At 47.3% G+C, this 24,036-nt stretch overlaps 1 protein-coding gene across 1 annotated transcript in view; it reads left to right on the top strand.

The window, feature by feature from the left end:
• Positions 1–1,100: 1,100 nt before the first annotated feature.
• Positions 1,101–24,036, top strand: part of LOC149464993 (uncharacterized) — a 374,728-nt gene continuing 351,792 nt past the window's right edge. Inside the window, exons 1-6 of the mRNA XM_089673661.1 lie at positions 1,101–4,639; positions 4,984–5,118; positions 5,205–5,328; positions 19,441–19,634; positions 19,727–20,038; positions 20,427–20,633. Of these exons, the coding sequence (XP_089529787.1) occupies positions 4,544–4,639; positions 4,984–5,118; positions 5,205–5,328; positions 19,441–19,634; positions 19,727–20,038; positions 20,427–20,633 (1,068 nt within the window). The 5' untranslated portion in view covers positions 1,101–4,543. The remainder of the gene's footprint in view (positions 4,640–4,983; positions 5,119–5,204; positions 5,329–19,440; positions 19,635–19,726; positions 20,039–20,426; positions 20,634–24,036) is intronic.

The following is a 24,036-nucleotide window of genomic DNA, read 5'->3' as shown; positions in this document are numbered from 1 at the left end:
GGGATGAATTACTATGGGGGATGAATTACTATGGGGGATGAATTACTATATGGGGGATGAATTACTATGGGGGATGAATTACTATATGGGGGATGAATTACTATGGGGGATGAATTACTATATGGGGGATGAATTACTATGGGGGATGAATTACTATATGGGGGATGAATTACTATGGGGGATGAATTACTATATGGGGGATGTATTTTAAAAATGTGGCTCTCAAAATAAATTTCAATCGTGGTTTTGGCGAGATTTGGCTCAGTTGAAAAAAAAGGTTGCCCACCACTGATATAGAGGAATCAGGACCTCCTTCCTCCTGCCGGTGACCCCTCTACTGATATAAAGACCTATAGAAAAGAATCAGGACCTTCTGCTGGTGATCTTTCTAGTGATATAAAGGTCTATATAGAGGAATCGGGACCTCCTTCCTCCTGCAGGTGACCCCTCTAGTGATATAAAGATCTATATAGAGGAATCGGGACCTCCTTCCTCCTGCAGGTGACCCCTCTAGTGATATAAAGATCTATATAGAGGAATCGGGACCTCCTTCCTCCTGCCGGTGACCCCTCTAGTGATATAAAGATCTATATAGAGGAATCGGGACCTCCTTCCTCCTGCCGGTGACCCCTCTAGTGATATAAAGATCTATATAGAGGAATCGGGATCTCCTTCCTCCCGCCGGTGATCCCTCTAGTGATATAAAGGTCTATATAGAGGAATCAGGACCTCCTTCCTCCTGCCGGTGACCCCTCTAGTAATATAAAGATCTAGAGGAATCAGGACCTCCTTCCTCCTGTCGGTGACCCCTCTAGTGATATAAAGGTCTATATAGAGGAATCAGGACCTCCTTCCTCCTGTCGGTGACCCCTCTAGTGATATAAAGATCTATATAGAGGAATCAGGACCTCCTTCCTCCTGCCGGTGACCCCTCTAGTAATATAAAGATCTAGAGGAATCAGGACCTCCTTCCTCCTGCCGGTGACCCCTCTAGTGATGTAAAGATCGTCTATGAGAAGTATGGAAGACATACCACTGTCTCTTAATTGTTCTAGACTGTTTGATGTGTTGTTGCATTGCAGATATGCCGAATTGTGGATGATTGTAACCTGTTTATTACCAAAACCTAGCAAGCAAGCAATTCCTGGCCTCAGTGCTATCTCAGTGGAGTAAAGGACTACATTACAGTAAGTGGAGAGTTCAGTTAGGTGGGGCTAAACTTGTGTTTGTGAAATCCAGGTCGACTTAAGAATTAGTGGTGGTAAGGGGCTTGCAATCACCCTCCTGCAAGTGACAGAAGACTCCCTCCCCAATTTATCAGGTGACTTCCATTAGCTCCCTTGAACCATGGGCCCTGGGTTTTCATTGGGATTCCCAGAGCTTTAAACTGGATCATGAGTAAGATACAGGACTCTGTATAGAGGTTCTTTGGGCATTAGGTGGGTAATGGATTTGACCAGGAAATAGAGAGAGTGGTCTTTGGCCTCCACTTGTACATGTGGTTAAAATGTGAGTTTCTCAAAGGAACCAATGAGATGCTTGAAGCTCCGTCTGCATGTGCTGGTCATATTACAAATTTATAAGGATCTACAGTCCATACACACCCAACACAAGGTGGTTCTATGAGACGGTTCTCGGGGCTGTAGTGCCTCTGAGCTCTATAAGGTGATGATCTCGCTTCTACCCAAACAGGAAGTCTCTATGGAAGACAGGAAGTGATGTCAGGGACAGCCAGGAAGTTACGGGTGAGAGGTGAGTCTGGAGGAAGTAGAGAGGAGACGTTGCTGGAAGTGGCAGCAGAGGAGGTAATAAGATCTTATTTTCTATTTACATCCAGTAACCCCCCATCATGTCCGTCCTCTTCCTCCATAGTTACAGCCGTCATCTTCCACCATCGTTATTTGTCCATCCTCTTCCACCATCGTTATTTGTCCATTTTCTTCCTTCATTGTCATTTGTCCATTTTCTTCCTTCATTGTCATTTGTCCATCCTCTTCCTCTATTGTCATTTGTCCATCTTCTTCCTCCATCGTCGAGTTCGTCCTCTTCCTCCATCGTCTCATTAGTCCTCTTCCTCCATGGTCTCATTAGTCCTCTTCCTCCATGGTCTCGTCAGTCCTTTTCCTCCATTGTCGTGTTCGTCCTCTTCCTCCATCGTCTAGTCAGTCCTCGTCCGCCATCGTCTCATCAGTCTTCTTCCCCCATCGTCTCGTCAATCCTCTTCCTCCATCGTCGTGTCCATCCTCTTCCTCCATCGTCGTGTCCATCCTCTTCCTCCATCGTCGTGTCCATCCTTTTCCTCCATCGTCGTGTCCATCCTCTTCCTCCATCGTCGTATCCATCCTCTTCCTCCATCGTCGTGTCCATCCTCTTCCTCCATCGTCGTGTCCGTCCTCTTCCACCATCGTCGTGTCCATCCTCTTCCTCCATCGTCTCGTCTGTCCTCTTCCTCCATCGTCTCGTCAGTCCTCTTCCTCCATCGTCGTGTCCGTCCTCTATCATAATGTCTGTACTCTTCCTCCATAGTCACTGTGATATCTTTTATCTCCAGCAGATGATGATACATACATATATAGTGTGGGAACCCAGATTAACCCCTTCAGGGGCAGAACATTCCCCCACTTACGGGCCCGGAACATTCTCTTCATTTTGGAGATGTCACCTTCTCACCTTAGCAGTCTCTTGTAATGAGGGATGAGGTTCAGATTTGTTGAGGGTTTGTTTTTTTTTTACATGTTATCCAATTTCGAAGATTCTAATTTTGGTGGAATTTGTGGTTCAATCATTTTGGTGCTCACATATAATGCCCGGCAGGGCCTTGACCTAGTTAGCAGCCATCGATGTGGAAGTATATAAATAACACCTCCTTTCATTAGAAAAGGGGGTCTAAGATCAGCCAATAATGGGGGTAGGTTGTTATCCCCATGCCTCACTATAAGAGGGGGTTTGAGGTCCACCAATAACAGGCGCTGTGGACAACCCTATTAATAGGGACAGATCAGTGGAGGTGATCTAGAGAACAATGTTTCAGTTTGTTTGCTGTGAAGGTGGCTACATGTTCTTCTTCTCAGGAACAGAGAAGCCTGTGCTCAGCCACCATTGCTGATGTGTCCTCTTCCACCTCCTCTTCTAATCCAGCCAGTTTACTTCTTCAAAGTCACACTTTAGGTCACATCGCTGGGGAGGAACAAAGAAGGAAGGTGTTCACAGCTTGGCATGTGGGTGACCTGGATTCACTTCTGCTTCCCACCAAGTACAGGGCTTCAACCCCATTTCTTCTTCAAACAGGCTATGCACATACCTGTCCTTAGGAGAAACTCTGCCATTTTTTGTCACACATGCTCCAGGCCTGAGTCCCACCTTCCCCATAGTATTCACAGCCCAAGGCCCACCTTCTTTGATTAAGAATTTCCACACAGTATGCTTTCTTGAGGGTTTACCATGAAGTAACATTTTGTGCAACCGTTTCTTCAAAGTCACATGTTAGGTCACCAATTCAGTCCAACATAGAACTGTTAGAACTAGCAATGCTCCCATTCTCTCTCCATCGTGAGTTCCCCTATCCTGGGTCCTCATCCACAACCTCTTACCAATCCAACCCCAAAGGCCTCTCTCCTACCCAGCTCACAAACCTACATATTGTACGTTTGGGGTGACTTGTTGGCATGCTCCTGTCTGACTTGGGCTCCACCCACTGCTTTTAGATACTCCACCCACCAACCACCCAGGGGAGGGGCCCTAATAAAAAGAGCACTAACCCCTGCTTACAGCCAGATCACAGGGTACGTGTATGGCCTTGCCTCAACTCAGGTCCAAGCAAGGTAGCACATCGCAGACACTTGAACAAAAGTGAAGAGTACTTCCAGGGTAGCAGACCAGAGGCTCCTTGTGTGGACTGGCCTCAACTCCGGTGTACCCAGGTAGCACATTGCAGGAGGGCAAACAAAGCAGAAGGGTACTCACAGACACGGCTGGGAAAAGAGGTGGGCAGGAGGGACAGTTGCCCAGGGCACAGCTTTAGGGGAGTTCTTGTCCCGGTGCTGCTCCCAAGGCAGAAGATCACATGGTCCTTTTGTGGCCTGGCCTCAACTCAGGTCTATCCAGGTAGCACATTGCAGGGGGGGTACAAAGCAGAAGGGTACTCCCAGGCAAGGCTGGGAAAAGGGGTTGGCAGGAAGGGCCCTCGCCCAGGACACAGCTGTAGGGGAGTTCTTGTCCCAGTACTGCTCTCAGGACAGAAGATCACACAGTCCTTTTGTGGTCTGACCTCAACTCAGGTCTAGCTGGGTAGCACCCTCGCCAGAGGATGAACACAGCACCAAGGTACTCGCAGATCACAGGGTATCTGTGTGCCCTGGGCTAAACTCAAGGCCGAAGATCACAAGGTCCAAGTCCAAATATTCAGCATCAACTCCATACCCCATTACCTAAGCACTAAGACCCCACCTATTAACCCCATTATATCCCCATCCTAGAATTATACAACCAGTACAGTCCAGATAATTCTCTGCTATCCAGCTACAGAGAAACCGGCATAGATCACATGACCACATCAATGAGGATGGAGGAGGACCGGAGTCACATGACTGAGAGGATACTAAACCTCACCCTGGAGATCATCTACCTGCTGACCGGAGAGGTGAGGAGGATTCTGGGAGGTCACATGACATCACTCTTATCTCTATTAATAAAACACAGACCTGACCAGAGAGGTGAGGAGGATTCTGGGAGGTCACATGACATCACTCTTATCTCTATTAATAAAACACAGACCTGACCAGAGAGGTGAGGAGGATTCTGGGAGGTCACATGACTTCACTTTCATCTCTATTAATAAAACGCAGACCTGACCGGAGAGGTGAGGAAGATTCTGGGAGGTCACATGACATCACTCATCTCTATTAATAAAACACATACCTGACCGGAGAGGTGAGGAGGATTCTGGGAGTCTAACATTATGTTCCTATTGGTTTCCCAATACAGAGATTTCCTCTTTCGAAGTCAGGTGATCATATGACCATCACAGTGCCTCCATGTGACTCCCTAAACCCTGAGAGACACAACATGCAGAAGATTCTAGAAGTCACCAAGAAGATGATGGAGCTGCTGACAGGAGAGGTGAGCGGTGCCGGGAATTCTGGGACATTCTCCAGTAACAGACAAGGGATGTGTCTGGATGGTGACTGTATCATTGTGTGTGTCAGGTTCCTATAAGATGTCAGGGTGTCACTGTCTATTTCTCCATGGAGGAGTGGGAGTATTTAGAAGGACACAAGGACCTCTACAAGGACGTCATGATGGACAATCAGCCGCCCCTCACATCACCGGGTAAGAGGAGACTTTATTGGAAAGGAGAGAGCAGTACGGAGGATCCACCTAGATCCCCCATCATCTGATAAACACATAGAAACAATGGATTCAGTCAGTGTGTGTGTTTCCTACAGATGGATCCAGTCATGGGAACCCACCAGAGAGATGTCCCCGTCCTCTGTATTCCCGGGATTCCACACAGGAAGGTCACACCATCCCTCACCAGCATCAGGTAGGTGAGGAACAATCACTGATTGGTATAATCTATATACAGCTTGTTTCTTATAATACATGTGTTATTTATTTAGAATGAAAAAATCAGGGATAATAATATTGTTGTTAAAGAAGAATATAAAGAGGAGGATGAGAAGTATGGAGTGATGAAGGAGCTTTCTGAAGAACACAAAGATCTCTACAAGAACAATATGATGGAGCCACCTAATACCAGGAACCCCCCAGAGAAATGTCCCCGTCATCTGTATTCTCAGGATTTCACACAGGAAGGTCACACCATCCCTCGTCATTATCAGGTCGGTGGACTTGAGGGTCGGGAACATAAAGTGATGGAACACTCTGACATGTGGAGACGATGTGACAAGATGAGATGTTCTATGTGATCTCACATTATAAATCCTTCTATGTTACAGATGTTATTTTCTGCCATTCTGTTGGTTTAGGGTGAAGATCTGATGAACATGAAAGTTGAGGGTGAAGTAGAAGAGACGTATGTGAGGGATGATCAGCAATATACGGAGGAGGCTGGAATGAGGAGGACATTCATAGAGGAGGACACTCCTACAGAGATCAGCACAGGTGACCAGAATATATTCTTCTCTTATATCTGCTCTGTTATCGCCCCCCCCCCCAGTCCCCATTGGTTCCTGCTCTTCTGAGAAGGCGATGCAGAAGTGATCTGGGAGGACCAAAGGCTCTTTGAAGAGGGGAAGAGTCCCAGCTGGTTGGGACCTCCACAGAGAACATCTGCTCCCTCCTATCTCCCTGATCCAGATGGAATCTTGATGGAAGTGAACTAACCCTCTCCTATCTATTGATGATGTTTTTCTATTTTTCCAGGACCCGCCATGGAGAAACCCTCAAAGGATCGTCTCATTTTATCTCCAGGTTGTAAAATGGAAGATGAGGACATCCCAGGAGATTTTGCCGGAGAAAAGACAATGAGCTCCACTATGGATGGCGGACTTCCCAGTGTGGAGAGACCATGGAATCCCTCTGACTCCGAGCAACCTCGTACTGTGGGGGATGGGGCCAGAATTCAGGGGGAGAAGACATTTCCCTGTCCCGATTGTGAGGAAAGTTTTAGCTCTGCAATGGATCTTATTATACATCAGAGAATCCACACGGGTGAGAAGCTTCTTTCCTGTTCTGAGTGTGGGAAATGTTTTTTCTATATAGGAGAATTCCGCAAACATTACAGATCTCACACGGGGAAGAAGCCGTATTGCTGTTCTGAGTGCGGGAAATATTTTTCAGAAAAGATCACTCTCTCCAGACATCAAAGATTGCACACGGGTGAGAGGCCATATGCTTGCCCTGAGTGTGGAAAATGTTTTACACTCAAACACATCCTTGAAAGTCATCAGAGAACTCACACTGGGTACAAACCTTATTCCTGCACTGAGTGCACAAAACGTTATTACCGGAAATCAGATCTTGTCAATCATCAAAGATCACACACAGGTGAAAAGCCGTATGTCTGCCTTGAGTGCGGGAAACGTTTTTCACAAAAGCGCAGTCTCACTGAGCATCAGCTACGCCACACAGGGACGAAGCTGTTTTCCTGTGCTGAGTGCGGGAAATGTTTTTCAGATAAGTCCAGTTTTTATAATCACCAGGGATTGCACACAGGTGAGATGCCGCATTCCTGTTCTGAGTGCGGGAAATGTTTTGTACAAAACTCAGAACTTGTCACACATCAGAGGTCTCACACAGGCGAAAAGCAATATTCCTGTACTGAGTGCGGGAAAAGCTTTTCGCAGAAGGGCCATCTTTCCAGACATCAAAGGTTACACACTGGAGAAAAGCCGTATTCCTGTTCTGAGTGCGGGAAATGTTTTGCACGAAAGTCCAACCTCACGGAACATCAGATACGCCACACGGGGACAAAACTGTTTTCCTGCACCGAGTGCGGAAAGTGTTATCTATGGAAATCAGAATTTGTCGAACATCAGAGATCACACATAGGGGGGAAGTAGTATTCCTGCCTTGAGTGCGGGAAATGTTTTTCACAGAAGCTTCACCAAACATCGGAGAACCCACACAACCCTCGAGGTGTGTTAGTCAGGGCCGTCTTAATAGCATCCTGGGCGAAGTAATGCTCTGGGGCCCCTATCCAGCCTGCCCCAATTTACGAACCTACTCTCAATAATTGAAGTATAAATAGTCGATAGAATGAAACATATTTATTAGTACTTTAAATAAAATTGATTTTGAACAATAAGAAAGCCATGCCATAAAATCAAAAACTAATCAACACAAAGGGTACAGTATGGGGGGAGGGAGGTAGAAGGGCACAGTACAGGGGGTCAGGAGGACACAATACTGGGATCAGAAGGGCACAGTACAGGGTGGTCAGGAAGACACAATACTGGGATCCAGGAGGGCATAGTACAGAGGGGTCAGGAGGACACAATACTGGGATCAGGAGGGCACAGTACAGGGGGGGTCAGGAGGACACAATACTGGGATTAGGAGGGAACAGTACAGAGGGGTCAGGAGGACACAATACTGGGATCAGGAGGGCACAGTACAGGGGGGTCAGGAGGACACAATACTGAGATCAGGAGGGCACAGTACAGGGGGGGTCAGGAGGGCACAATACTGGGATCAGAAGGGCACAGTACAGGTTCTGCGACATTGCCTGGGCCATCCTGAGACAGCTTAGTAAAAAGACGCAACTGTCCCAGCTAATCCGGGACAGTTGGCAAGTATGATCTAATGCCAGATCATCATGGGGCCCCTGGGCAGTACCCATGCATTAAGACAGCCCTATTGTTAGTGCCCTGAGTGCGGGAAATGGTACTTGCCAGACTGCATTGTGCCAAGTGTAAAGTTTGGTAGAGGGGGGATTATGGTGTGGGGTTGTTTTTCAGGGGTTGGGCTTGGCCCCCTAGTTCCAGTGAAGGGAACTCTTAAGGCAAGATTTTGGACAAAATCATGCCCCCAACTTTGTGAGAAGAGTTTGGGGATGGCCCCTTCCTGTTCCAACATGACTGCACACCAGTGCACAAAGCAAGGTCCATAAAGACATGGAGGAGCCAGTTTGGGGTGGAGGAACTTGACTGGCCTGCACAGAGTCCTGACCTCAACCCCATAGAACACCTTTGGGATGAATTAGAGCGGAGACTGCGAGCCAGGCCTCCTCCCCCGACATCAGTGCCTGACCTGACAAATGTGCTTCTGGAAGAATGGTCCAACCTTCCCATAGACACCCTCCTAAACCTTGTGGATGGCCTTCCCAGAAGTTGAAGCTGTTATAGCTGCAAAGGGCGGGGCCAACTCAATATTGAACCCTACGGACTAAGACTGGGAGGCCATTAAAGGTCATGTGTGTGGAAAGGTCGGCGGCCCAATACTTTTGGAAATATAATGTTTGTTTGAACGTTCATATGAAAATTCTACAAAAAATGTTTGTCAGAGAATTCGATCCTTTCATTAATTTCCTCTAGACGTGAATAGAAACCCAAATAGCTTGAACAGCTTTCTCTTGTGCCTAACATGTACACATTTTCCTGAATGAAATCCACATTCACGGTTGGAATTTCATTCATTCGAGAAATATTTTCTATCCTGCTCATTCGAAAATTAAAAATGCAAATATAATGACATGATTTTATATGTAACAAAGATTAAAGATTTACATTCTTGAAAGCGTGATGTTCTCTGTAACTTTTCTATGTCCCGTGTCCCTCTAAACAAGAGGATCAGCATGAATACCAACAGCCCAGTCTTGGGAGGAGCCAAGCCGTGTTTCTGGAACACCAACTTCATTCTCATCAATGAAACCAGTTTGGTGTTCCCAGCTTGTCCTTGTTGGAAGAGCCAACTCTCCCCCTTCTCATAGACCTCAGGGCGTCTGTAGTATACTCCAATGATAAGTCCATCAGTCCATAGACCCATCTATCATTCCTCTCGTAATTCCTCCGCACCATCACCTTGTTGGAGCAGCCGACTCTCCCCCTTCTCATAGACCTCAGGGCATCTGTAGTATACTCCAATGATAAGTCCATCAGTCCATAGACCCATCTATCATTCCTCCCGTAATTCCTCCTCCGCACCATCACCACCTCCAACCACAAGGTCATCTTTCTTCCTCACTTTCACATCACATCTAACATAGAGAAACCCCCCTCCATCTTTTCTATGTCCCGTGTCCCTCTAAACAAGAGGATCAGCATGAATACAAACAGCCCAGTCTTGGGAGGAGCCAAGCCATGTTTCTGGAACACCAACTCCATTCTCATCACTGACACCATCAAACATCTCCCATTCTGTTCGGCTGATTTCTGTGCCTTGAGTTGTGTTATTAATTGTTGGTGTAATATTCTGTTTATATGTAATTGAGGGATCCCACTATTTGCTGCCTTAGGCACCCCCCATCTTTTCCCATTTCACCTCCTTCTCACCTACTCTTTAGGGATGGGATTTAGGTTTGCCCGTTCACCTACCCAAGCCTCCTGGTAGAAGCGGCAAGAAATCATTCCTTAATTGGTGATATTGCTACCAGCCATTTTATTAGATACACCTTGCTAGTGCCAAGAAAATCCCCACACAATGACACCACCACTACCAGCCTGAACCGTTGATACAAGGCAGGATGGATCCAACACATCATGATTCTACCACCACCAGCCTGAACCATCAATACAAGGCAGGATGGATCCCCCACACCATGACACCACCACCACCAGCCTGAACCGTTGATACAAGGCAGGATGGATCCCCCACACCATGACACCACCACCAGCCTGAACCGTTAATACAAGGCAGGATGGATCCACCACACTAAGACATCACCACTACCAGCCTGAACCGTTGATACAAGGCAGGATGGATCCAACACACCATGACACCACCACCACCAGCCTGAACTGTTGATACAAGGCAGGATTAATCCCCCACAACGTGACACCACCACCACCTGCCTGAACCATTGATACAAGGCAGGATGGATCCCCCACACCATGACACCACCACCACCAGCCTGAACCGTTGATACAAGGCAGGATGGATCCACCAACCCATGATACCACCACCAGCCTGAACCGTTGATACAAGGCAGGATGGATCCATGACACCACCACCACCACCAGCCTGAACTGTTGATACAAGGCAGGATGGATCCCCCACACCATGACACCACCACCACCAGCCTGAACCATTGACACAAGGCAGGATGGATCCACCACACCATGACACCCCCACCACCTGCCTGAACCGTTGATACAAGGCAGGATGGATCCACCAACCCATGATACCACCACCAGCCTGAACCGTTGATACAAGGCAGGATGGATCCATGACACCACCACCACCACCAGCCTGAACTGTTGATACAAGGCAGGATGGATCCCCCACACCATGACACCTCCACCATCAGCCTGAACCATTGACACAAGGCAGGATGGATCCACCACACCATGACACCCCCACCACCTGCCTGAACCGTTGATACAAGGCATGATGGATCCCCCACACCATGACACCACCACCACCAGCCTGAACCATTGATACAAGGCAGGATGGATCCACCACACCATGACACCACCACTACCAGCCTGAACCGTTGATACAAGGCAGGATGGATCCATGCTTTCATGTTGTTTACAACAAATTCTGACCCTACCATCTGAATTTCGTAGCTGAAATCCAGACTCATTAGAGCAGGCAACGTTTTTCCAATCTTCTATTGTCCAATTTTGGGGAGCCTGTGCGAATTGTAGCCTCCGTTTCCTGTTCTTAGCTGACAGGAGTGGTCCCCGGTGTGGTCTTCTGCTGCTGTAGCCCATCTGCATCAAGGTTGGATGTGTTGTGCTTTCAGAGATGGTATTCTGCATAACTTGCTTTGTAACAAGGGGTTATTTGAGTTACTATTGCCTTTCTGTCATCTGGAACCAGTCTGCCCATTCTCCTCTGACCTCTGACATCAACAAGGCATTTTCCTCCACACAACTGCCACTCACTGGATATTTTCTCTTTTTCGGACCATTCTCTGTAAATCCTAGAGATGGTTGTGTGGGAAAATCCCAGGAGAACAGCAGTTTTTGAAATATTCAGACCAGTCAGTCTGGCACCAACAGCCATGCCACGTTCAAAGTCACCTAAATCCCCTTTCTTCCCCATTCTGATGCTCGGTTTGAACTTCATCAAGTTGTCTTCACCACATCTAGATGCCTAAATGCATTGAGTTGCTGCCATGTGATTGGCTGATCAGCAATTTGTGTTACCAAGCCATTGAACAGGTGGACCTAATAAAGTGGCCGGTGTGTGTAAATAGCAATTTCATGTTGTGCAGGCCACTAGCTTCATTGGTTGCTAAGATGTTAGCAGTCTCACTGCATCATTGGTTGCTATCGTATCACCCTCCTAGTTTAGGTGCTGGTAGTGAGGCAAATTTAGCTAATTGGCTCTGATGTTAGAAGTGGAGATGCAACCTCATTTTGCCTACTCTGAGTTCTGCAGCTGCAGGCTGGCCTGACTCCCCCTGCCTTTCCAGAATCTTCTAGAAACAGTGGGTAGGAGAGGACATAGTATGAGCTGGACCTTTAAACAAACTCAACTAATTCCTGGTCAAGTAAAGTGGCTACTAGAGACCTAAGAGTGGTATATAAGGGTGAGAGCATAGAGTAGCAGGGTCCTTCACCGGCAGGAGATTGACCCAGCCTGGAAATGCTGTCAAACCTTCCTAGGCTTAGGAGAGGCCTAAAGGAATCCCAAATGTCTCTAGCTCTCCAAGGAGCAGAAGAGTCATCCTTTGGAGTCTCAGGAATGTCAAAGCAACATCTAGAAAGGATCTTTCTAGGATACCTTATGACACATATCACAGTGAGTAGACCTCAGAGAATCCTGAGAAAGTGACTGTTGCTTGTGCACCTCTTCTGGATAGAGGGACCATTCCAGACCTAGCTATCAGGGCTGCACCTTAGAAGAAGCCCTCCTGTGATGAATGCTGTTGTGCCTTAGAGGAACCCCCATGTGCTGAATGCTGTTGCGCCTTAGAGGAAGCACTCCTGTGCTGAATGCTGTTGTGCCTTAGAGGAACCCCCTGTGCTGAAAGCTGTTGTGCCTTAGAGGAACCCCCATGTGCTGAATGCTGTTGCGCCTTAGAGGAAGCCCTCCTGTGCTGAATGCTGTTGCGCCTTAGAGGAACCCCCATGTGCTGAAGCTGTTGTGCCTTAGAGGAAGCTCCCCTGTGCTGAAAGCTGTTGTGTCTTAGAGGAACCCCCCTGTACTGAAAGCTGTTATGCCTTAGAGGACCTCCCCTCTTCTGAAAGCTGTTGCACCTTAGAGGAACCCCCCTGTGCTGAAAGCTGTTGTGCCTTAGAGGAAGCCCCTCTGTGCTGAAAGCTGTTGTGCCTTAGAGGAAGCCCCACTGTGCTGAAAGCTGTTGCGCATTTGAGGAACCCTTCAGTGCTGAAAGCTGTTGTGCCTTAGAGGAAGCCCTCCTGTGCTGAATGCTGTTGTGCCTTAGAGGAACCCCCCTGTGGTGAAATCTGTTGTGCCTTAGAGGAACCCCCATGTGCTGAAAGCTGTTGTGTCTTAGAGGAACCCCCATGTGCTGAATGCTGTTGCGCCTTAGAGGAAGCCCTCCTGTGCTGAATGCTGTTGCGTCTTAGAGGAACCCCCATGTGCTGAAAGCTGTTGTGCCTTAGAGGAACTCCCCTCTTCTGAAAACTGTTGCACCTTAGAGGAATCCCCTGTGCTGAAAGCTGTTGTGCCTTAGAGGAAGCCCCTCTGTGCTGAAAGCTGTTGTGCCTTAGAGGAAGCCCCACTGTGCTGAAAGCTGTTGTGCCTTAGAGGAACCCCCGTGCTGAATACTGTTTTGCCTTAGAGGAAGCCCCCCTGTGCTGAATGCTGTTGCGCCTTAGAGGAAGCCCTCCTGTGCTGAAAGCTGTTGTGCCGTAGAGGAACTCCCCTGTGCTGAATGCTGTTGTGCCTTAGAGGAAGCCCCCCTCTGCTGAAAGCTGTTGCATCTTAGAGGAACCTCCCTGTACTGAAAGCTGTTGCGTCTTAGAGGACCCCCCCTGTGCTGAAAGCTGTTGCGTCTTAGAGGAACCCTTCTATGCTGAAAGCTGTTGTGCCTTAGAGGAACCCCCCTGTGCTGAAAGCTGTTGTGTCTTAGAGGAACCCCCCTGTGCTGAAAGCTGTTGTGTCTTAGAGGAACCCCCCTGTGCTGAATGCTGTTGTGCCTTAGAGGAACCCCCTGTGCTGAATGCTGTTGTGTCTTAGAGGAACCCCCTGTGCTGAATGCTGTTGCGCCTTAGAGGAACCCCCCTGTGCTGAAAGCTGTTGTGCCTTAGAGGAAGCCCCCCCCCGGTGCTGAAAGCTGTTGCGCCTTAGAGGAAGCCCCCCTCTGCTGAAAGCTGTTGCGCCTTAGAGGAAGCCCCCACGGTGCTGAAAACTGTTGCTACTCTTGTGGAGGAAGACTCTGCTTTGTGTTGTTCCTTTATTTCAGGATAGTGTCCACCACAAGTTCTCTAGTTCCAGGCATCCCAAAGCTCTTTCCAATCCCCATCCCAGTTCCACCAAATAAATAAAACAACAAAAAAGAACAGCTCCTGCCTGGTTACTGTCTGAGGATTGAATGAGATTTGATACCCCTAGCCTAGAGAAATACCCTGTGCCTGGCTGCTTGAATACTTAAGGGATTAGAATCTGGAATCAAATCACCGGAGCAATCCGGTCTGTGCGCTACACTAAGATGCAAGTGTCCGCTTCCTGCTGACGTGTAAACAAGCTGGTGAGCATCCTGGACAATGTTCTTGACCAAATCTAGTGACAAACATATCTGGCCAATGACATCAGCCAGTTGCATGACCCTTTGTTTACATTCAGCTGTGAGGCCCGAGGGCTGTGATTGGCAAAGAGGACTCCAACAGAAGAAGATCGCCATGCTGGTTACTGGTTTTTTTTCTCTCTAGGGGTCATCGGGATCATAATTCAATCTGACTGACATGGATCTACATCGCTGAAAGACGTGGTTAATGATGGATTTACACCGCAAGACATTTTTTTGATGGGGGGGTTGTTAATTAAAGAACTTTGTTATGGTGTTTTTTTGTTTACTATTTAATTTTTAGGTTAATGATTACCCAGGAATACTATGTAACTTTTACTTCATCACATCACAGTAGCTGGGTGGTGTAGGTGGACCTGCGCTTGACTGCTGGGCTGTGTAGGTGGACCTGGGCTTGACTACTGGGTAGTGTAGGTGGACCTGGACTTGACTGCTGGGCGGTGCAGGTGGACCTGGCCTTAACAGCTGGATGGTGGAGATGGACCTGGGCTTGAATGCTGGGCTTTGTAGGTGAACCTGGGCTTGACTGCTAGGTAGTGTAGATGGACCTGAACTTAACTGCTGGGCGGTGCAGGTGGACCTGGGCTTGACTGCTGGGTGGTGTAGATGGACCTGGGCTTGACTGCTGGGCAGTGCAGGTGAACCTGGGCTTGACAGCTGCATGATGTAGGTGGACCTGGGCTTGACTGCTGGGCGGTGCAGGTGGACCTGGGCTTGACTGTTGGGTGGTGTAGGTGGACCTGGGCTTGACAGCTGGGTGGTGTAGGTGGACCAGGCCTTAACAGCTGGATGGTGGAGATGGACCTGGGCTTGACTGCTGGGCTTTGTAGGCGGACCTGGGCTTGATTGCTAGGTAGTGTAGATGGACCTGGACTTAACTGCTGGGCGGTGCAGATGGACCTGGGCTTGACAGCTGGGTGATGTAGGTGGACCTGGCCTTAACAGATGGATGGTGGAGGTGAACCTGGGCTTGACTGCAGGGCTGTGTAGGTGGACCTGGGCTTGATGCTGGGTGGTGTAGATGGACCTGGGCTTGACTGCTGGGAGTTGTAGGTGGACCTAGGCTTGATTGCTGGGTAGTGTAGGTGGAACTGGGCTTGACTGCTGGGTGGTGTAGGTGGACCTGGCTTGACTGCTGGGTGGCGTAGGTGGACCTGGGCTTGACTGCTGGGTGGTGTAGGTGGACCTGGGCTTGACTGCTGGGTGGTGTAGGTGGACCTGTGCTTGACTGCTGGGTGGTGTAGGTGGACCTGGGTTTGACAGCTGGGAGATCATGAACTATGACCAAGAAGATGACAGAGAGAGCATGGCCTATGGCACGGGTGTCAAACTGGTGGCCCTCCAGCTGTTGCCAAACTACAAGTCCCATGAGACATTGAAAGATTGACAGTTACAAGCATGACTCCCAAAGGCAGAGGCATGATGGGACTTGTAGTTTCACAACAGCTGGAGGGCCGCCAGTTTGACACCCCTGGCCTATGGTCTCCATCTGTGCATGTGTTACAGTGAGAGCTTGTCAAAGGAACTAATGAAATACTTGAAGCTCTATCTGTCCAGAAGGTTATACAGTATAGACACAGTGCAAGGCCGGGGTCATTCTACCAGATGGTTCTCGTGGGCTGCAGTTCCTCTGAGCTCTACAATGTGGTGCTCTCATGACTACCCACACAGGACGTCTCTATGGTAGACAGGAAGTGATGTCATCTGCAGACAGGAAGCAATGTCAGGTATAAATAGGAAATTCCGGCTGAGAGGTGAGCTAGGAGGGAAGTAGAGAGGAGACATTGCTGGAAGTGGCAGCAGAGGAGGTAATAAGATCTGATTTTCTATTTACACCCAATAACCCCCTGTCATGTCTGTCCTCTTCCTCCAACCGTCATGTCCGTCCTCTTTCAGCTGTCATGTCCGTCCTCTTCCAACCATCATGTCCATCCTCTTCCTCCATCGTCATTCCTGTCCTCTTCCACCATCATCACACTCGTCCTCTTCCTCCATCATCAGGCCTGTCCTCTTCCCCCATAGTCACGTCCTTCCTCTTCCCCCATAGTCACGTCCTTCCTCTTCCTCCATAGTCACGTCCTTCCTCTTCCTCCATAGTCACGTCCGTCCTGTTCCTCCAGCGTCGCGTCCGTCCTGTTCCTCCAGCGTCGCGTCTGTTCTGTTCCTCCAGCGTCGCGTCACTGTGACGTCTTTTATCTCCAGCAGATGATGATACACACATATATAGTGTGGGAACCCAGATTAACCCCTTCAGGGGCAGAACATTCCCCCACTTCCGGGGCCGGAACATTCTCCTCATCTTGAAGATGTCACCTTCTCATCAATCACCTTTTCTCCTTAGCAGTTTCTTGTAATGAAGGATGAGGATCAGATTTATTTTTTTTTTTTCAAATTTGATCCAATTTCCAAGATTCTAATTTTGGTGGAATTTGTGCTTGATTAATTTTGATGGTTCACCTATAATGCCTGGCACAGCCTTTGATCCGGGTCAGCAGCCAACAATGGGGGAGGAGGTGGTTAAACCCCATCACTCACTATAAATGGGTTTGAGATCAGCCAGTAATGGGGCAGGAGGTGTATAACCCCATCGCTCACTATAAAAGGGGGTCTTATTTCACCCAATAATGGGGGGAGGTGGGTAACCCCATCGCTCACTATAAAAGGGGGTCTGATTTCATCCAATAATGGGGGGAGGTGGGTAACCCCACCCCTTAGTATAAGAAGGGTCTGATTTCAGCCAATAATAGAGGGAGATCGATAACCCTGCCCCTCACTATAATAGGGGGTCTGATTTCATCCAATAATGGGGGGAGGTGGGTAACCCCATCGCTCACTATAAAAGCGGGTCTGATTTCACCCAAAAATGGGGGGAGGTGGATAACCCCATCGCTCCCTATAAAAGCGGGTCTGATTTCATCTAATAATGGGGGGGACGTGAACCCCATCGCTCACTATAAAAGGGGGTCTGATTTCATCCAATAATGAGGGGGAGGTGGATAACCCCATCGCTCACTATAAAAGGGGGTCTGATTTCATCCAATAATGGGGGGGAGGTGGATAACCCCATCACTCACTATAAAAGGGGGTCCGATTTCACCCAATAATGGGGGGAGGTGGGTAACCTCATCGCTCACTATAAAAGGGGGTCTGATTTCACCCAATAATGGGGGGAGGTGGATAACCCCACTGGTCACTATAAAAGGGGGTCTGATTTTACCCAATAATGGGGGGAGGTGGATAACCCCACTGGTCACTATAAAAGTGCAGTGGTGGGTACATCTTCCTCCTCCTGGGTACAGAGCCCCCAGTATTCGGCCACTTTTGCTGATATGTCTTCTTCCTTCTCCTCTAATCTGGCCAGACCCAGTAAAATTGGTGATGAGGAGTCACATGACTGGAGAAAAACCAAAGCAGGAAGGAACTTATAGGTTGGCAGATCACAGGGTACTAGTCTGGGTTTGCTTCAACTTACAGTAGGTCCAGTCAGGTAGGACATCACAGGAGGCCAAGCAAAGCAAGAAGCTTCTTCCAAGGCAGCAGATCACAAGGTCCTTGTGTGTCCTGGCCTCACGTAGGTCTACTTGGGTAGCACATTGCAGGAGCATGTACTCACAGGTCAGTAGACCACAGGGTAGCTGTGTGGCCTGGGCTCATTTCAGGGTTCATGTAGGTGGCCACAGCATCAGAATGAGAAGAAGTTACAAGGAACCTATAGCAGAAGATGACAAGGTCCTGTGGTTGTTGGAGGTCCTATGTGGTCTGGTCCCAGTGAAGGTCCATACAGGCAACATCAAGAGAGGGAAGCAGAGAGCATCTAGCAAAAGGTCACAGAGTCCTGGGGAAGGTGGAGGGCATGAGTGACCTGGCCACATCACAGGTCAACATGGGAAGGAGCATGGCAAACTGGGAAACCGAGAGGAAGCTCAGGGCGGAAGATCACTGGGGGGGCGGGGACAGCATCATCACTGGAAAGGAGGGCAGGAAGGAAGACACATGCCAAGTGCTGAGAGAGGAACGGTGGCTTGGACTGTCCTGTCTTCCTGCATGCAACTAATGTGGGGTTTCCATCAGGCAGTACTAACTGAAAACCCTAAGTAACCCAACCTACATGTGCCAATTCCTACTGTGGGTAGCCTGACTATTACCCCTTGTATATCTATGTTAATATTGTACAACCAATACAGTCCAGAAAATTCTACATTATCCATCTACAGAAAAACCCGCATAGATCACATGACCACATTAATGAGGATGAACGTGGACCAGAGTCACATGGCCACATTAATGAGGATGGAGGAGGTCCGGAGTTTCATGACTGAGAGGATACTAAGCTTCACCCTGGAGATCATCTACCTGCTGACCGGAGAGGTGAGGAGGATTCTGGGAGGTCACATGACATCCCTCATCTCTATTAATAAAACACAGACCTGACTGGAGAGGTGAGGAGGATTCTGGGAGGTCACATGACATCACTCTCATCTCTATTAATAATACACAGACCTGACCGGAGAGGTGAGGAGGATTCTGGGAGGTCACATGACATCACTCTCATCTCTATTAATAATACACAGACCTGACTGGAGATTGAGGAGGATTCTGGGAGTCTAACATGATATTCTTATTGGTTCCCCGATACAGAGATTTCCTCCTCTGAAGTCAGGTGATCATATGACCATCACAGTGCCTCCATGTGACTCCCTAAACCCTGAGAGACACAACATGCAGAAGATTCTAGAAGTCACCAAGAAGATGATGGAGCTGCTGACAGGAGAGGTGAGCGGTGCCGGGAATTCTGGGACATTCTCCAGTAACAGACAAGGGATGTGTCTGGATGGTGACTGTATCATTGTGTGTGTCAGGTTCCTATAAGGTGTCAGGGTGTCACTGTCTATTTCTCCATGGAGGAGTGGGAGTATTTAGAAGGACACAAGGATCTCTACAAGGACTTCATGGACAATCAGCCGCCCCTCACATCACCGGGTAAGAGGAGACTTTATTGGAAAGGACAGAGCAGTACGGAGGATCCACCTGGATCCCCCATCATCTGATAAACACATAGAAACAATGGATTCAGTCAGTGTGTGTGTTTCCTACAGATGGATCCAGTCATGAGAACCCAGAGAGATGTCCCCGTTCTCTGTGTTCACGGGATTCCACATATGAAGATTCCACCATCCCTCACCATCAGGTAGATGGATCCAGTCATGAGAACCCACCAGAGAGATGTCCCCGTCCTCTGTATTCCCGGGATTCCACACAGGAAGGTCACACCATCCCTCACCATCATCAGGTAGATGAGGAACAATCACTGATATTATTATCATTAGGATCTGTACATTATCTTCATTGTTACCATTGATGTCATTTGTATTCTATATTCAGAGTGGAAACCTGAGTGTTCCTGATATTAAAGAAGAGATAAAAGAGGAGGAGGATGAGGATGGGGTGATGGAGGAGTCAGAGATTCCAAAAGATCTGTACCAGGACACCATGGTGGAGTCATCCAGCTACAGGAACCCACCAGAGAGATGTCCCCGTCCTCTGTATTCCTGGAATTCCACACAGGAAGGTCACACCATCCCTCCCCATCAGGTAGATGGATCCAGTCATGGGAACCCACCAGAGAGATGCCCCTGTCCCCTGTATTCCTGGGATTCCACACAGGAAGATCACACCATCCCTCACCATTACCAGGTAGACCATGGTCTAGTTCACTTCTGGAGCAATTTTTCTCATTTCTTATACTAAAATATAAATTTCTAGTTATTTAGAAATAGAAAATTATTTAAAACCTTCAGAAGATTACATATATTTTCAGAAAACGGAGGCCCTGTAGAACATAGGGATAGTAGTTGCAATTTTAATAGGCCATCCAGTCAATTTTTTAGTTGAAGAACTGATATAGCTGCCCAAAACAGAAACAAGCTCATGAACCCTACTGCAGCAATCAGCTATCTCGAACCCCCCATGAGCTCTCTACGCTCCAGACACATCCAAGGGGACCAGAGTTAACAATTATTGAAAGCTGTGATTTATCCTCAAGCATGTTTCTTACAAAAATCTTTTTTTATAATAAATTCAGAGTGGACACCTCGGGGATTATAATATTGTTGTTAAAGAAGAAATTAAAGAGGAGGATGAGGAGTGTGGCGTAATGGAGGAGTTTTCTGAAAGACACAAGAATATGATGGAGCCACCTAATACCAGGAACCCACCAGAGAGATGTCCCCGTCCTCTGTATTCCCGGGATTCCTCACAGGAAGGTCACACCATCCCTCACCATCATCAGGTAGGTGGATCCAGTCATTGGAACCCACCAGAGAGATGTCCCTGTCTTCTGTATTCCCAGGATTCCACACAGGAAGGTCATACCATCCCTCACCATCATCAGGTAGGTGGAGTTGAGGGTCGGGAACATAAAGTGATGGAACACTCTGACATGTGGAGACGATGTGTGGACTCTACAAGATGAGATGTTCTATGTGATCTCACATCATAAATCCTTCTATGTTACAGTTTTTATTTTCTGCCATTCTGTTGGTTTAGGGTGAAGATCTGATGAACATGAAAGTTGAGGGTCAAGTAGAAGAGACGTATGTGAGGGATGATCAGCAATATACGGAGGAGGCTGGAATGAGGAGGATATTCATAGAGGAGGACACTCCTACAGAGATCAGCACAGGTGACCATGATATATTCTTCTCTTATCTCTGCTCTGTTACTGCTCCCCCAGCCTCCATTGGTTCCTGCTCCTCTGACAAGGCGATGTAAATGTAGAAGTGATCTGGGAGGACCAAAGGCTCTTTGAAGAGGGGAAGAGTCCCAGCTGGTTGGGACCTCCACAGAGAACATCTGCTCCCTCCTATCTCCCTGATCCAGATGGAATCTTGATGGAAGTGAACTAACCCTCTCCTATCTATTGATGATGTTTTCTATTTTTCCAGGACCCGCCATGGAAAAACCCTCAAAGGATCGTCTCATTTTATCTCCAGGTTGTAAAATGGAAGATGAGGACATCCCAGTAGATTGTGCCGGAGAAAAGACAATGAGTTCAGCTATGGACACAATCCACAATGTGTATAGACTATTGAATCCCGATTACTCTGAGCAACCTCGTACTGTGGGGGACGGGGCCGGGATTCATATGGAGAAGACATTTCCCTGTCCTGAATGTGGGAAAAGTTTTAGCTCAGAATTAAGTCTTTCTATACACCAGAGGTCCCACACGGGTGAAAATCTTCATTGCTGTCCTATGTGCGGAGAATGTTTTTTCCATATAGGAGAATTCAACAAACATTACAGATCTCACACGGGGGAAAAGCCGTTTACCTGTTCTGAGTGCGGGAAATGTTTTTCAGAAAAGACCACTCTTGCCAGACATCAGAAATTGCACACGGGCAAAAAGCTGTATTCCTGCTCCGAGTGTGGAAAATGTTTTACACAGAAATCGGACCTTGATAGACATCAAAGATCCCATACTGGGGAGAAGCCACATTTCTGCACTGAGTGCGGGAAAAGTTTTTCGGAGAAATATATGCTTGTTAGTCATCAGAGAACTCACACGGGGGAGAAGCCGTATTCCTGCGCAAAGTGCGGAAAACATTATACACGGAGATCAGAAGTGGTCAAGCATCAAAGAACTCACACAGGAGAGAAGCCATTTTCCTGCCCTGAGTGCGGGAAATGTTTTTCACAGAAGTCATATCTTCACAAACATCAGGGAACCCACACAACCCTAGAGGGGTGTTAGTGTGCCAAGTGCAGGAAATATCTTCTATATGAATCATATCCTGTTGTACATCAGAGATTTGACCCTGGGACGAAGCACACCTTGATGTACATTACCAAAAACACGTGGGAGCTTCATAATACCTGGACATGACCCTTTCCATGGCTTGACCAATTTTGAGAGACTCTCCTCTCTTTCTTCACTACTTTTGATGTTTGTTCCCTTTTTGCTTGTAGTTTTTTCTTTTTTGTTTTTCTATTGGTTTTCTCTTCTCCAGTGCATCCTAGAACCATATGGATAGAATTCCAGACTTTTAAATGTGGATGCCATGGGCACTTAATAAAACCTGGACATGACCTTTTTCTTGGCTTGCAGTCCAGTTTTCGTGAGACTTTCTTCTCTACTTTTGATGTTTCCCCTTTGCTTGTGGGCTTTTTTTATTTTGTTTTTGTTTTCTCTTTTTCAGGTGCATCCTAGAACCACACGGATATAATTCCATACTTCTTCGATTTTAAGATTAGATTTATGTTTGAACACATGGCTGAAGTGTGGATGCCATGGGTTCTTAATAAAACCTGGACATGACCCTTTCCATTGCTTGGAGACCAATTTTGAGAGACTCCCTTCACTACTTTTTATGTTCCCTTTTGCTCGTGGTCTTTTTTTTTCAATTGGTTTTCTCTCCTCATCCTAGAACCATAGAGATAGAATTCTGGACTTTTAAATGTGGATGCCATGGGCGCTTAATAAAACCTGGACATGACCCTTTCCTTGGCTTGGAATCCAGTTTTCGAGAGACGCTCTTCTTTTTCTACTTTTGATGTTCCCCTTATGCTTGTTGGCTTTTTATATTTTTGTTTTGGTTTTCTTTTTTTGAGGTGTATCCTAGAACCATATAGATAGAATTCCAGACTTTTAAATGTGGATGCCATGGGCTCTTAATAAAGCCTGGACATGACCCTTTCCTTGGCTTGGAGTCCAGTTTTTGAGAGACTTTCTTCTTCTCTTTCCACACTACTTTTGATGTTCACTTTTTCTTGTGGTGGTTCCTCTTCCATACTTTTTTTTTTTGTTTGTATTGGCTTTTTCCTGTCAGATGTACCCTAGAACTACATGGATCTACTTCGGGATTTTTTGTATTTTAAGATTGGATTCATGCTTAATACTGTATGTGGTTTGCGCAGTGGGGAGACCATGAGCAGACCAGGGATCTCCTTCTTCTTCATCTGCTCTTCTTAGGAAATCGCCACCATGACCTCTTTAGTGCTTGTGGAATTTAGGAACCTATAAGTGCTAGGCTTATCACCTTTTGGCTCCTCTTTTATGCCCTCTCTGTGGAAGTGATATTTCAATATGGATAATAAGATGTTTATGATGTATAATTTATCATCCGGACCATGGCTCTTTACTTATTTGTGTAAGGTGGAAAATATTAAATACCACATTAAAAAAAATGAAAATAGGTGGATGGAGCGCGCCTCTGATTTTATAATGTAGAAAAAAAAGGCTTCCAAAGAAAATCAGAGTTCTTTATTATTACTATATAGGATTGATAGCATCAACAGAGCAGCACTTTACAACATGAGGTCATTCAATGCAGTTACAATACAACTCAATACAGGTATCAGAGGGAAGGTCAAGTGATACAAAAGGTAATAAGTGTGTGTGTGTGGGGGGGGGGGGGGGAGCTGATGAAGAAAATAAAAGCACATTTGTTAGGTGGAGGCAAGATAGGTTTTCAGGGATCACCTAAAAGTGGACTGAGTAGGGTATAGTCAGATTGGGGTTGTGAGTTCCAGAGGCTGGCAGAGGCTCAGAAGTCCTGAGAGGCCATGACAAGGGAGCTAGAGAGCAGGAGCTCTTCTAACAAAGAGAACTTGGTTGGTATTTTGAGACTATGGCAGTGATGTAGCTGGAGGCTGTGTTGTGGATGCCTTTGTAAATCGTATTTTGAATTTTATTT

Source organism: Staurois parvus, unplaced genomic scaffold, assembly GCF_062004578.1.
Source record: "Staurois parvus isolate SC_StPar_1 unplaced genomic scaffold, SC_StPar_1.0 ptg000144l, whole genome shotgun sequence".
Lineage (NCBI taxonomy): Eukaryota > Metazoa > Chordata > Amphibia > Anura > Ranidae > Staurois > Staurois parvus.
The sequence above is the reverse complement of the archived record's forward strand: the minus strand, read 5'-3'. Positions and strand labels throughout refer to the sequence as shown.